The sequence below is a fragment of the Protomyctophum parallelum genome, assembly GCF_964188405.1.
Source record: "Protomyctophum parallelum genome assembly, chromosome: 16".
Classification (NCBI taxonomy): Eukaryota; Metazoa; Chordata; class Actinopteri; order Myctophiformes; family Myctophidae; genus Protomyctophum; species Protomyctophum parallelum.
The window spans coordinates 31,661,333-31,677,843 of NC_139711.1; the positions used below are offsets into that span (position 1 = coordinate 31,661,333).

The following is a 16,511-nucleotide window of genomic DNA, read 5'->3' on the forward strand; positions in this document are numbered from 1 at the left end:
TCACTGAGGGCAGAGTGTGCGTGCTGAAAGGTACACTACAGCTCATCATTGGTAGAGGTCAGGGGTTAGATGTTTTGCTCAAGGACACTTGGACATGAAGCCAGACGCCAATGAAGAGAAGCCAAGGATCAGCTCACAGATGGCCGCTCTGCCTCCTGAGGCACTGCGCAGACGCAGACACACACACACACACACACACACACACACACACACACACACGCACACACGCACTCGCACACGCACACGCCTCGACGACCTTACAGGCGTATGCAAACTGCAAAGGCTCAACTTATGTAACCTACAGTAGATAGCATTTTATGTAGACATAGCACAATGTATACGCATAGTTTCATTATATAGATATTCCACTATAGATTCTTATTTTTTATGTATTTGATGTATTACCATGTTTTATTCTTGCTCACTGTAAATCGCTCTAGATTAAGAGCGTCTGCTAAAATGCCTAAATTGTAAATTGTACTGCATAAGAGAGAATCACACACATGCAAGGACATACACAGAAAAGGATACACACCACAGAATAACACACATGACCTACAAGTCATTAGTGTAGCCAGGCAGAACCAAAACAAATGCTTGAATAATCGAATTGACTGTTACCACGCTGACCCCTAGTGTCAATAGTGGGAACAGCAGCAGGATTCACATCCAAATGCACCACTGTGCAGTTCCCTCCAGCAGATAATAAGCCTTAACGTTGATCCATCAAGCTGAGAGTAAGAGTTATGATGAAGGGCGTATTGTTGTATGGAGCTGATGATGAAATGATGATGTAAAGTGATGATAGCGTCCTTTCTCCTCCACAGGTCCCCGGGGGGGTCTTTCTCTGTACGTCCCAGTCTGTCACCTGTTGCCCACCAGAAGCAACAACTCCTTTGTCCAAATGTTCTGCTACTGTATGTGTGTCATTTTCTGTCCAGCAGTCTCATTAATCAGTCTCCGTCTATATCGGCATGTACTGTATACCGGTCTTTCTGCTTGTCTTTCTGCATGCCTACCTGCTCATCTCGCCTGCCTGTCTACTTTCAGCTCTGTTTATTTGTCAATCAGTCTGTCTGCACTGACGCTTGTTCCAGTCAGTTCAACGTCTGTCTGTCTGTCTGTCTGCACGCACTGACATTTGTTCCAGTCAGTTCAACGTCTGTCTGTCTCTAAGCCAGCTGTCAAGTACAACCCTTCTAAATCCCATCTATGTAGGTGTATGTTCTACCATGTGAGTCAGGGAGAACAGAGAGTGCTTCTTACAAGACAGGCAGGGGAGACGGCAACACAGCCAGCCAGACAAACAGAGGGAATGACAGACAAACAGACATTGGCAGAATAGATACTGGAGTGGAGGAGGATCACCACCTCAACACTGCTCTGGCAAACATGCACTGAGTTGAGTTCAGAACAACTGAACTGCATCAGACAGACCAGAACAAAGTGGGTAATCAGTTTAAAGCTGAGGAATGCCTCTATAAAGGAGATGGACATTGTTTTGTGTGTGTGTGTGTGTGTGTGTGTGTGTGTGTGTGTGTGTAAGGGAGAGAGAGAAAGAGAGAGAGAGAGAGAGAGAGAGAGAGAGAGAGTGGTCGGGTTTTCATCAGGATTTGAAGGATGACAAATAAAGACATACGGACTACCTATAACTAAAAAATATACATCGCATGGATGCACCTGGGACGTATTCTCAGTGATTTCCTGAGGTCAACGGGGTTTCGGGTCTACAAACCTCACGCCCCCTCAGGCGACCCAGCCGGGGTTGATCAAATCCCGACTTACGTCCCAGTAGCGACCGTTGCTCCGGAACTACTCTGCCGGGACTGGGAGAACCAAATTCTGGCGCGTGGAAGTCTAGTCCTTCCAAGCGCCAGACTCTGTGGGTTGACTCCTGTCCGGGCCCACTACTATGTCACAGGCTAAAAATTCCTTTCCTGAAAACAAGGAGAGTGACAATGAGCAACTCCCCTTATTGTAATGAGTGACATCAAATGACACAGAGACAAAGCGAGATGCAGAGATATAATAAAATAAACAGCAGCAGAGAATAGCATTATAGATAATAGAGGTGAGACTTGGACCCCTGTTACACCTTGTATTAAAATGCTATATCCGAATTGATGATCCTATTTTACGCTTGCATTTCCACCTTGCTTACTCTGACTGTACTGTAGCCAAGGCTGAGCGAAACATCAAGGACACTCAACACAACACCCCAGATACAATCTGTTCACACCACTACTGCGGCTCGAGCTAGGCACGACATGCCATCAGAATTCTGAACAGTTTCCACCTGGCAACAATCAGACTGTTGAACAGGCGCTGAGCCCACCTGGGACCAGGCTCTGATTATGTGACTGTATACTCTAGTCTAGAGTACAGACGCAACAAACCCAACCATATAGGTCATGCCAATTTCAGCCTGACAAGATTTATTTTGAGTTTGCATCAAAACACACTGTTCCTACCGATTTTGTCCAAATCTCACACAAATCAGTTCACATTATCTCTGTAGTGCACGTGATCAAGATGTATTTGCCAGATGTTTCAGATCCCATTAAGAATGGCTATGACTGACATTAAAAATTTGAATTCAAAAGGGACAGTTTTAAGTGAACGTGCACGCACACACGCGCACGCACGCACACACACACACACACACACACACACAGCAAAAATTATTAACTAAGGAATAAATCAACTGGATCGTAGGGTTGTTCTCTGAATTCTTTATGTAGAGATGCTCAAATAAAATTGACAAAATCAAAGGCGAACAGTACACTTGTGAAATCTCTCCCTGTCTCTTTCCCTACTAAAGCAAATAAACAGGCAAACAAACTTAACTTTAGTATCGATCAATTTCATAGTCTACTACTTGATATTCCAAAGCCCCAAACAAAGCAGTTCTCTACTTTTAATTTAAACATCCGTAGTCTCTCTAAAAATCATCAGGCACTTTTTCATCTGTAATCCATCCCCAATTAATATACAGTAGCAAATTATAAGAAATATCGTAACAATTACAATCATCTTGTTAGAACTGCTAAGAAAACGTACTTTTCAGACAAATTCAACAAGGCTTCAAATAACATCAAAACCACCTGGAGTCATCAACCAGCTTCTAAATAGGAAAAAGGCTACATCCACTCTTCCATGTCAATTTGTTCATGAAAATAGAATTTACTCTGACCCATCTGACATTGCATATGCTTTTAACAATTATTTTGTTAATATTGGTACAGTTCGATCAGAGAAGATAAATCCTACAGCCGGGTCTCCATCTGAGTTTCTGACAGGTCACCATCCTTCTATTCAGAGCTTCAAACCTCCTACAGAGAAGGAAATCATGGACATAATTATGTGCATGAAAGACTCAGCTGCTGGTCAGATCTAACTTAATCATAAAAACTAGAAATTCAATTGTTAAGCCCTTGACCCACATTTTCACCAAATCTTTAGAAACTGGAATAATACCCAATGATATTAAAATTGCCAAAGTAGTTCCAATCTACAAATCTGGAGACCATAGTGTATTTAGTAACTACCGCCCTATTTCTGTTCTCCCATGTTTCTCAAAGATTCTGGAGAAATTAGTCTTTAACAGAATGATGGAACATCTGCAGGACCATAACATACTGTGCGAATACCAATATGGATTTAGGAAAAATCATTCTACAGAAATGGCTATACTTCAATTGGTTGATAAAATGCATACTGCATTCAATAATAATGAATATGCTTTGGGAACTTTTCTCGACTTATCTAAAGCATTTGATACTGTTAATTATGATATTCTTCTTCAAAAGTTACTACACTATGGATTTGCTGGAATCACTCATACATGGTTTTTAAATTATATTCATAATCATCAAATCATCAATAGTAAATCATCAGAGAGTGCCACCTTAAAATGCGGGGTCCCCCAGGGGTCTATACTAGGCCCACTCTTATTTCTGATTTATATTAATGATTTGGCCGCAGCTTTGTCCTCCTTGTTTCCTGTACTTTTTACAGATGATACAAATGTATTTATTTCACATACTGATTTAACAGCTCTAATGGCAAAGGCTAATCACGATCTTGAAAATATTTCAAAATCATACTATAATTCAGTCAATGTCTGTCTGTCTGTCTGTGTGTGTGTCTGTCTGTCTGTCTGTGTGTCAGAAACACGGTCATAGCTCCACACTGCCTGCACCAAATCACTCCCACTTTTCACACATAACTTACCTTAATAATATGGAGGTTTTCACAAAGCCCCTTTTTCGATTTGACACATTAATGATTAATATTGAATTTATTAGTGAATAAGAAATGCGAAAACGCACCCAGGGCGCAGTACCCCCGCGGCCACAAGGGGGGCAAATAGCTCACAACGGGTAAGGGCTAGTGGTTTAAATTAAACAAATTATCACTGTAAATTAAAAATATATAATTTTATTATATTTACATAAAAAAATATAAAGTATTGTAACACCTGTCTGTCTATAGGAGATGCTCCAATCACTCAGGTTACATCAACAACCTTCCTTGGTGTAATAATCCATGAAAGACTAAGCTGGACAAACCACATTAGCCATGTCTGTAAGAAAATATCAAAATCTATTGGCATTATTGGCAAATTCCGTAGTCTGGTTAATCAAAATTGTCTTTATTATAGCTTAATTTATCCATATCTTATATATTGCAATATCATTTGGCGAGCTACTTATAATACTAATACTACTTATAATACCCACATACAGTGATTGGTCTGCTCATTCTGCCTCTATTTTCAAACAACTTAATATTTGACCAATCTTTAATTTAAATACATACCAAAGTATTGTTCTAGCCAATTTCATTTCCGTTGCCATGTAAAGACTTTTTCCAGTTCAACAGTGATGTGCACCACTTCAATACGAGACAGGCAAATCATCTCCCAAAGTTCCGTACTGGTCTGTGTCAGTTCTCCATCAGATACAGGGGGGCCCAGCTATGGAACACCTACTGTATACAGCAATCTCATCAAATTCTACTTCATTAAATAATTTCAAACATAAGTTTAGGACCCACTTAATTGACCAGATCACTTAATTATATTTCTTTGTATCATCTCTTCTTTTCTCTAATCATGTACTGTAGATAACCAAGTATTCTAATCATGTTGTTTTTTGTTTTGTTCTTGTTTTAAATACTGCAATCATGTATTCTGGATACACTATATTTCTTGTACAATGTTTCATTGTGCTTTACATAGAGGTACGTAGAGGCCTCGTATAAGCCCCTTGGGCTTTTTTCCCTTCTTATATTCATATGTTCACTGTATTGTTACTTGCGCAAGCAGAGCGCGCAAGTAATAATTTCGCCCGGTCTGTGTGCACCGTGCCAGCCAACCCGCCACTTGATGCGTATGCAAATAAAACAGCAAATTTGTGCCTGGTTTGCTGGGACCAGATTACATAAATGACCATATGTCTTATGTCATCATTTAGAGCTAGTCATACGTATACTATATACATAATCAGTCAAATAAAATAGCAAATTGTGCCTGATTTGCTGGGACCAGAGTACATGGTGTGTATATGTATGACTAGCTCTCAATGATGACATAAGAAATATGGTCATTTATGTAATCTGGTCCCAGCAAACCAGGCACAAATCTGCTGTTTTATTTGCATACGCATCAAGTGGCGGGTTGGCTGGCACGGTTTTTGGCGCAAAGTAACCACAGTATACCGCTAATCAACTTACAACTACATACTCTATATAGTATATGTATAACTGCTCTCAATGATGACGTAAGTAATACAACATTATGTTTCTGGGGTTATGATACTGAGAAAGATAGAAGTATAAAGACCTTCATGTCAAGATTAGGCTTTAAACAATTAAATACAAATCCAACTACAGATTACGGAAGTATTTTAGATCATGTATATTTAAACAAATGTGAAAGTATTATTACAGAAATTGAAGTTAGAGACACATATTACTCTGATCATGATTTAGTATTAATATCACTATAGTCCAAGATGAAATACATTTAAAACAATTGACAATTTACAATAAATAATAAAATAATTATACTGTATAACATATTTTAATTCAGTTTATATACCTTTTTTTTCATCACATATCAATGATTTATTTTTCTTTGAAAAACTAAAAAGGGATCTAGAATATTTCTAAATTGATAAAAGTGTATTTCTTATATAGATAGAATTGAACCATACTTAATAATACTAGGTGTTTACATGCATAAAGTAGATAGGTAGCAAATAGTTACACCTAATAATTAGACATTTCAAACGTTCCTTCACAGAGATACTGAGATTCCACAGTTTACAGCAGTCGAAAGTACTTGCGCGCTCTGCTTGCGCACTAGTTGGCCATTTATGGCCTACTAGTGTGCAACAAGCAAGTATGCACTCGACAGAGTGCAGTTCTAGTTTTATACTGTGCTGAATAAATAAATACAAATACAAATAATACCAACAACCAATCAATATTCTCCAAGCCCCCCCAAAGTCAGCGGAATGAAACCACGCTCAGATTTAAGCAAAGAATACAGTCAACGTCCATCCTCTTCTTCAAACGAGGCGCACGCACACGAGAGTCTATAACTGTTTAATCCGGCGCAATGAAAGGTTTCTCTGCTCAAACAACGGTCCAACGGAAACACGAAAACGTTCGGGGTACCCCTTAGTATTTATAATCCTCCAAGAACCACTTTGGAATAGTCTCACCGGTAGCAGCAGCTCCGTTAGCCGCCAAACACCGGCAGCCGGCAGGTAACCCTCGATTCCAACGCAGATCCCCGACAGCAGCAGCATGCGTGATGCTCTAACCGACGGGCCCGACTGTTCTTTAATTATTATGGCGCGTTTAAACTTTAATAGCAGTTCAAACATAAAACACTCTCTGGCGCCTGGAGCTCCTCTTCTCCTCCGTGCAGGCCTACACTCTGTTTGTTTTGAGATTCCCCCTTCACCGTGTGTCACTTCCTCTACTAGTAAACTTGGGTGGCGACATCAACCAGTCACCGACACCTGTCATTCACCCCTGTACCAGACCCATTACCTTCCATACATGAATAGGAAAGAATAATAATATTCTCACAACCAGTTCCTACATTTCTCTTTTCTACAATCCCAAAAGACATACAATGTCCATGCACATAATGTAGCCCCACATGATGCATCCTCGAACACACTCCACCTACATGACGCGCATGCATGCACGCACGCACGCACGCACTCACTCAAGCACACACAGCGTTTTAATTGGATTGATGTCAAGTGGTGGATCAGATACGAAGGTAGTAAGGTGTATATCATACTTCATTTCACCTTCAGTGGATTTGGTGTTGGAACATAAATTACAAACGTAAAGTGCCTGCCAGTGCTTAACTGATCACTCACTTTACACTGAAGATAACTTATCGACGGAAGGATAATTCACAATATTCACTTCTTCATTTCACCTAGTTAACAATGGCTTTTAGCTGACATGGTAGAAATGCTGCCGTGCCTGCCTTAGCACTTACACCAGAGCAACCACATTAACAGGTCCCGTCCCACAAGTGTAACACTCTCTGTACGGAGAGATCACAGGGGAGTCCTCTTCTATAGGGGGAATGCATTCTGCAGTATATTGTGGTAGCAATAACACACAGAGAGAGAGAGAGAGAGAGAGAGAGAGAGAGAGAGAGAGAGAGAGAGAGAGAGAGAGAGAGCATGGAAGGAGAATTACACATTCACAGCAGACAGCATGGCATAGATGATCACACGCACAGCAACCAGCCCAATTACATCTGCAAACACACCAAGGCCCTGCAAGGACCAACGACTCACGTGGTGAAGGCAGGGTTGTACTTGGCCCCCAGGTAGTAGGAGTAGAGGTTGAACATGCCGATCATGAAGGCCACAAACACCATGATGAAGATGACCATGAACTTGAATATGTCCTTGACGGTGCGTCCGAGGGAGATCTGCAGCGGGCCGAAGCTCTCGTTGGCCGGCAGGATGTAGGCAATACGGGAGAAACTCAACACCACGGCGACGGAGTAAAGGCCTTCCGAGATGATCTGTGGGTCAGACGGACGCCACTTGATCCTGGCTGAAGGAGAAGGATGGTAGAGTTGATCAAATTAACTATGTGTGTGTGTCTATGCATGTACAGTATGTATGTATGTATGTATACTGTGTGTGTGCATGTGCGTGTGCATCCGTGTGTGTGCATCCGTGTGTGTGTGTGTGCGCGTGCGTGCATGTGTAGTGACTGGATAACTCACCCCTTTTCCAACTCACCCTCAAAAGTGTAAAGTATTTTCAAATGGCCAAAGTTTCTAACTCCCCTAATGAGGGGAGTTGGTCATGTTTAGTTTGTAAGATGATTAATCATTAAAATAGCATTATATAGCTTTGTCCCCCAGTCACGCTCAACCCCATTACAGTTATTCTCAACAATAAACATACAATTTATATAGCGCTTTTTAAGGTACTCAAAGTCGCTTTACAGACCAAAATAATAAAAACCGTTTTATTAGAAAAATAAACTAGGTAAAAACATTTAAAAAAAAAAATTAGAGAGAGACTAAGATAGACACACAAGAAGTGGGGGGTAGGGAATTAATAATTATGTGGGGAAAGCAAGTCTGAAAAGGTGGGTTTTGAGTATGCTTTTGAAATAATGAACTGGCCCTTTAGTGACATCACCAATGTGAATTATGTTCGTTATTTCAACAATATATCTGATTTCTTAATCTCATGCATGCCATGTGGTCTCCTATTAATCGCAACAGGTAGAGTAGTGGCCATCTTGAGTAAAATAAAATCACAATCATGTTATTATTATTCTATATAAAATATATATTGTGTGTGTGTGTGTGTGTGTGTGTGTGTGTGTGTGTGTGTGTGTGTGTGTGCGCATGTGCGTGTGTGTAGCATGGTTTCTGACAACACTACAAATTGCCATCTGTTGTTCAGACATATTAAAATGTCCATAATCCAGGCAGGTTTTGTGCCTGGCAGCATCTTCTTGTTGGGAGTCTGCATATGAATGCTTGCAAATTTCTCAATTCTTTCATCAAATCTAACACTTTCTGGACACGACCCAAAGTTCTGCACCAATTTGGCTGGTGTTTGGGCTTGAAAAGTGTGTATAATCCTTCATCAGCAGTGACATCTGCATATATTAAACTTTCATAAAGATTGTGTCAAGACTTTTATCATATTATGCATCCTCCATACGACAGGATAATAATTACTATGTGACCCTTCCTCTATTTTATTCCTACATATTTATAATATTTATGTATTGTCTGTATAAAATGTGAACCCATCAAGTAACTGTGAAAATTGTGATTTGTAATGAACACATAAAGATGCTCCTGTCATGACAGCTTCACGCCACCAGATGACAGCACTGATAAAGGCTTCACGTAGAAGGGCACAAGAAAGGTTGCAGACACTATACACAATATAGCAGACAGCACACCTGTGATTTTATAATGCACATTAACAAGGCCCAAATGTATTACATTGAGCCCATAAAATACTTTTGCGAGCACAATATAGATTTTTGTTTTAGTAAAAATGTGGTGCATACTAGAAGCATTCATTTGAGCCCTATCAACCTTAAATAGGACCTTTTAGAGAGGGAGCCTGATTAAGTGGCCAACTGAGGTGGGAGAGCACAGAGATGGCGGGAGGTGTGTGTCTGGATGGGTGTTTAGGGGGTATTCACAGAGGTGTAGTGGCTGAATGAGAGGCAGGCAGAAAGAGAAAGGGAAGGTGTAGCCTACAGTATTGTGCAATAAAATTAACAAACCATTCTGCACACGTTGAGAGTGCTTGGCTTAACTAGATGGGAGTGGTTAGGCACGAATTATAAGTGTGCGTGCTTGCGTGCATGTGTGTGTGGTTATGTGTGTGTGCTTATGTATATGTAGTTTGTATAAATGTTTGTGCATTATGCACATCTTCAAGTGTGTACAACTCAGAGCCATCTAATAGAAGAGTTGCGATATTGAGGGGGCAGAAAACAGCGTGGTCACGTGGTTCATGTACTCACGCGAGCCCATAGACTCCAATGCATTCCGTAAACTTCCGGTTGTCCCGATTTGAAGCCTTCAAATAGGGACATACCAATAGAAGTATATGTAGAAGAGCCGCCATTGGACTGGCCCCATGAAGTGAACAGAGTTTGCGTCTATACTCTATGGCACTACTGTACACCTAAAAAATGTAGCATTCTGCTGTGAGGCCAGTCATACAAAGCGGATCACTCACCATAAGTGAAGTATGCTACTTCTTCTGGCAGCGATGCACTGCTGATGTCCTCATCAGGTACATGCATGTCCACATACAGCTGTGCTTTGGAGGCCTTCAGGAAGGCCATGAAGCGAGCTGTGTAGGACGCCGTGAAGATGGACAGCATGCCAAAGTCTAGAATGTTCCACATGTGCATAATATACTCCCTGGGCCCTTCAGTCCAGATCTCCTTACACTCTCCCCAGATCATACCTGAAGAATGATGAAATGCATGCGCGCGCACACACACACACACACACACACACACACACACACACACACACACACACAGCTTTGTATCTTGTACAAATGTTGGATTCGCTTCGTAGCTTCGCGTTGCTGGCTTCCATTGACAATGAATGGTAGACTGTATATTTGCATCTGCCTGTCAGAACGCAGCATTAGAGGTTGCTCGCTGTGTGTGAAAGGAGCTGCGAGAAGATCCAGCGGCGATAAAAGCGCTCGCCGACGCCTCCCCGACCATTTCTGAATATCTAGCACGTTTGAAATTTGACTCTGTCGCCGACTGGATTTCATACAGTATGAACTGGGTTACAACTGCACCCCGATAAAGCCTCTATTACAGCCAATGAGAGCACACTGCTCACAGCACTGCTGTCTGTCTGTCTGTCGACTGTATCGATAGATGATTAAATGTTAAGATATATAACCTTCATTCCGTCTGTAAATCCCTGTGTCGTAGGCTACATATTGGTATATTAGACCAATATTTCCGTTACGCATTTCACTTGAATAATGTTGATAAAACCGCATCGCAATCAACAGTGCAGAGCAAACTTTTGGACCTTGTGCGCTGTGCGTGTGTGCGTGTGTGTGTGTGCGTGTGTGTGTGTGTGTGTGTGTGTGTGTGTGTGTGTGTGCGTGTGTGCACGCGCGCGCAGAGAGAGACAGAGTTATTGAATGAAACTCAAGATTATAACGTCCTGTCTCACTATAGCGCTATCACAAACATGTCACCCTGTGTAGCCTGGCTATTCCTGTGTGTGGTGTGCACTCAGAGAGAGAGAGAGAGAGAGAGAGATGCGCCCTGTGTGGGTCTCACGCTAACACGGCATCCTGCACGTGCGTGAGAAGTCAAAATGACAACAATGATGTAGCCTATATGTATCGGGTATTCGGGTCTGGATCGCATCTTGGTGAACTTTTGCAGTGTGTGATCCCTAGTCGCCGATCAATCAATTTTTACACATTACACTGGCCTCACAATCCTGCCTATAGTAATGGGAGGGAATGTGTCAATAAGCATCTTCATATTCACATAATTCTGTACAGTCTCTCTCCATTTCTCTATTCTACTCTATCATTTCTGTCGCATGGAAGAAACCTTATATGTCCAAAACTTTTACTTTTCAGGATTCAAATTCAAGTAGCCCATATATGGGGACTAGGTTGGTGGAGGGTGTGTAGAGCCCAGGATCACATTAGATGATTGACACAGGGGTGAAAAATGGGTTACAAAATCGTGGGATAAAAAATATATTTTAAAACAAATTCAAGTAGCAGATCTACAAGCTCAAAACGAGCTTCTGGCTCTGCCACTTTTGATTTGGAGGATAGAGAGAGGAGTAAGCACATGGAACACCAAAATGGGGATGCACCTGGGTGATGCATCTGGTCACTCACCGAGCACCCACTTCATGATGAGCATCTCAGTCCAGGAAAACTGCGTGGTCTTGACCCTGAACACCTGCCGGGGGTGGTCCGTGATGGTCTCGTTGGGCAGGTTCTTGACGCCCTCAAAGCGGTCTGAGGCATTGATGACCAACAGGCCCAGGAAGATGGTGAAGGAGACGGCGTGAGCCACAAACTTCATGAACGGGCTTCGAAGGATCTGACCAAGCTTGGGGGAGGGAGTGGGACAGAAAGTATGCATACTGTTATTACATCATGTCAGTGCTATAGCCATAGGCTAGCTGACCCATTGATCAAAGATTGTAGTACTGCAATGTCAGTGTAATCAGAGGATAGTCGTCAGAGTTTATAGAAATAATGCAATGATAGCCTTAGGGGATGATTACACCTGCATGTTAGTGAGATTGCTCTGAATACATTTTGATGCTACACGTGCAGTACCTGCCTGCCACGTACAGTACTTGCATATGCACAAGAACACTCCACACATGCATACACATTTCCACATCAAAACACACATTTGAGATCTCTCTCTAAACCTGCTGTGTACAATATTAACAATCCACAGGGAACCCACGCTCCTCCCCGTGAACAGCAGCACACAGAATTTAATAACTGTCCCCCATGTCTCACACATGCTACCACAAAACTAATGGGAGGTTTCAGGTGGATTCCAAACGAGCAACAACCTGTGCCTCTGCCATTGACCGGGCCGTAATTCAATCCAGTAAGAAGCATTACTGACATAGTACCTGATCAATAATTCTGTCTTTCAGTTAACAGCTAATGAGACGGTCATGCTTGATGGCTTGGCTCCTGAACTCTTTGAAGCCTGTGAACAGAATGTCTCAGTGGGTTCTGTTCCCGTCCCCTCGGTAATGGCAGTGGCCACGTGCGGTGCAGGAAGAGTATAGGAGAGGTTAGGTGTGAAATAGGAATCTCACCAGAGCCCGAAATAGGGGGTTGTCTGTTCCATTATTCCCATCAATTTTATTCATTATTCTGTTCTAGCCAGTGTATAAAGGGGCAGGCAGCCGGAGCTGTGCATATATGAACACACAAGCACATTGGAATGCATACAGCCATACACATACAGAAACACACACACACACACACACACACACACACACACACACACACACACACACACACACACACAAGTTCAGAATTACACAATACATACAGGTTGTAGAGTAGAGTAGAGTAGAGTTTTATTTGTTTTGGTCATTATAACAAATCAATCAAATCAATACATTTTTTTGCAAAAGAAACAGACCAAAAAGGTGTAGGCTGAAGCCAAAGCTTATAGTGCCTACCCTTCTAAGAAATACATGGCTTTCATAAGTAAAATAGTACAACAAAGCAAACAGAAGGGAGAAAAAAACAACAAAAACAATACAAACAAACAAACAATACAAACATAACATAAAACAAAAACAAAGACAGACAGGACAATACAGTTAACAGGAACAAGACAAAAAAGAACAAAAAAACAACAAAACAAAAACAAAACACAAAACGAGAAAACAAAACATCATATCAATGTTCTATATGTTTCTACTATTTTTGATCTATACAATTTTTTTAATTTATTTATTGTACTACAGTTTTTTAGTTCATCATCTAATCCATTCCACAGCTTGACCCCTCTGACCGATATGCACCTCTCTCTGATGTTTGTTCTAGTATTTATTTGTTTGAAAATGGAAGTGCCTCTTAGACTGTAGCCGTAGCGGCTCTCTCTAGGCCAGAACAGCTCTTGGATACAGCTCGGGAGCAGGTGATTTTGTGCCTTATACATTGTTATTGCGGTGTTTAGATCTACTATATCTTTGAGTTTTAGGGTGTTTAATTGAATGAATAATAGGTTGGTTGGTGCGTAATAATCAGATTGGGTGACAATTCTTATGGCTTTTTTTTAAAAGTAGGAATATTGGCTGGATAGTTGTTTTGTAGTTGTTCCCCCATACCTCCACACAGTAATTGATGTATGGGAGTACGAGGGAGCAATACAGCATATATAATGAGTTCTGGTTTAGAATAGGTTTAGATTTATACATTATAGCAATGGTTTTAGATAATTTTGTCCTTAGATTATTTATATGCGGTTTCCAATTAAGTTTACTGTCAATAATTATACCTAAGAATTTATTCTCAAACACACGTTCAATTTCTACTTTGTTTATCATGATTTTAGCCTCTCTGTTAATTGATCTATTACTGAAAATCATGAATTTAGTTTTATTTAAATTTAGTGATAGTTTATTAATGTCGAACCATTTCTTTAATATTGTAAGCTCATTTTGAACTGTATCCAAGAGCTGATCTAGGTGTTTTCCTGAGCAGCACAGACTAGTGTCGTCAGTAAACAAGACACAGCTCATTTGTTCCAATACATCGCAGACGTCATTTATGTACATAATAAATAGCTTTGGACCCAATACAGAGCCCTGTGGGACTCCATATGTGATTCCTTGCTCTTCAGAATCTACACCATTCATGTGTACAAATTGTGTTCTGTCTCCAAGGTAGCTCCTTAACAGAGTTGGGGTCCGTTACTAATAAAAGTAAGGCACTACATATTACATATTACTTTTGAAAAAAGTAATGCCTTACATTACTTTATTACTCCCTGGAGAAAGTAACTAGTTACATTACTCGTTACATTACTTTTGCGTTACTCCATAAAATCGCATGTCGCATTGTCACATAATTTACCACTTAACAAATCTTTATAATCCTAATAAGGAGGACATACACAACATCTTTCTTTATGCTCTTTACCAGGTTGTGGAGGAATAAAACAAAATGGGCCTTTCCAAAACGGTCTAGTGCAGTGGTTCTCTTGACCTTGTAAAACCTTTTCTATGCAAACTTCTAATCAATTCTTCAATGAATCAAATCAAATATATTCAAATAAAAATAATGAGACTGAGAGAAATCAGTAGCCTATATGTTCACAGTGCTTTAGGATCCCTTTCTTTATGATGTGGAGTTCCCTGCTCCATGCTCATTAAATGTAGTTTATCATGTCGGCATATTTGGTTTATTCATCTCTGCATTAACTAACTAGTGATTGTGACTCTGAGAGCACATACATTCTACAACAAACAAGACCCTCCCAGCTGGCAGTGTTGCCAGGTTTTGGAAGAGAAACAAGCAGCCATGTCTATGAAAACAAGCCCAAAAGAAGCCTGACTACGCTATTATAAAACAAGCCCAAAGTCGCTTATAATAAGCGGACATGGCAACACCCCAACTGCTCCGTCTCTGCGACAGTGGGAGACTGGCTCGCTGTGAGCAGTGCTGCTGCGGAGATTTTAATACCGAAACGACGTAAATTTGACATGTTCTAGTCCGCGACTCCAGCGCACCATTACTGTTCATGTTCAACTCATCTCCGTTGTGTGCATTAGTCCAAAGCAACACTGCTGAAAGCAGCCACATGACGCAATTAAGTAACGAGTAACTGCAGCACTAAAGCGACCAGTAACTGTAGTGTGATTATCAATTTTGGAGGAGTAGTGTCGTTATATTACTCGCTAACGACCAAAGTAGTGTCGTTACAGTAACGAGATTTTCCGTTACTCGTTACACCCAACTATGCTCCTTAACCATGAGTTTGCAGTTCCTCTTACACCGTATCTTACTATGGTGTTTATAATATCCTTGACAAGCATCATATCAATATCTGTTGATTTTTTATTTTGGATTTTTTTCACTATTTCTATGATTTCCTTTTCATGTACACACCTTATGAATATATAGTATGGATTTTGTTTAATATTTCTTTCATTTAAATTAGTAGTATCTCTCGGCTCCACAATCTCTTTTGCTAAGTTAGGTCCTACGTTTACAAAGAAGTTCTTAAATTAATTGGCTATTTCATTTGTTTTATTTAGTATTACATTATCTTTAATTAATTGGTTTGGGTATTCTGCTTTTGCTTTACCTTTTTTAAGTATACGATTTAATATTTTCCAAGTCCCTTGTATATTGTTTCTGTGATATTCTAATTGTTTATGATAATACTCCTTCTTTTGTATCCTTATAATACTTAGTAATTTATTTTTGTATGTTTTATCTATTTTCTGCATCCTTTGTTCTGTTTTTCATGAATAGTCTATATAGTACGTTTTTCTTTTTGCATGCATTCTCTAGGCCTTTTGTGATCCATGGTTTATCCTGTCTGTTCTTATTTTTGTTTGTAAATGTTTTTAGTGGACAGTGTTTATCATATAGTTTAAGTAGGATGGACAAAAAGGCCTCATAGGCTTGGTCTGGGTCCTCAGTGGCATATACCTCATTCCAAGACTGTGTGCTTAGGTCCACTTCAAGGGCAGCCACCGCTCTAGGTGTTCTACATCTGGTCAGTTTGTGATTTTGTACATTTATATTTGTTTCCTTTTTAAGAATTTGGTGGAAGATACCAAAGACGGGTAGATGGTCTGAAATGTCATTTATGAGTAATCCTGCTGTGGTTTGGCATTCTATTGCATTTATAAATATATTGTCTATCAGTGTGGCTGTTTCTGCTGTGATTCGACTTGGTTTGGTGAT

At 40.5% G+C, this 16,511-nt stretch overlaps 1 protein-coding gene across 1 annotated transcript in view; it reads right to left on the reverse strand.

Moving 5' to 3' along the window:
• The window catches only part of trpc7b (transient receptor potential cation channel, subfamily C, member 7b), a gene marked incomplete at both ends in the record, with an annotated part of 104,355 nt that overhangs the window by 31,620 nt on the left and 56,224 nt on the right, over positions 1–16,511 (reverse strand). Inside the window, 3 exons of the mRNA XM_083786307.1 lie at positions 7,839–8,103; positions 10,278–10,511; positions 11,943–12,159. Of these exons, the coding sequence (XP_083642433.1) occupies positions 7,839–8,103; positions 10,278–10,511; positions 11,943–12,159 (716 nt within the window). The remainder of the gene's footprint in view (positions 1–7,838; positions 8,104–10,277; positions 10,512–11,942; positions 12,160–16,511) is intronic.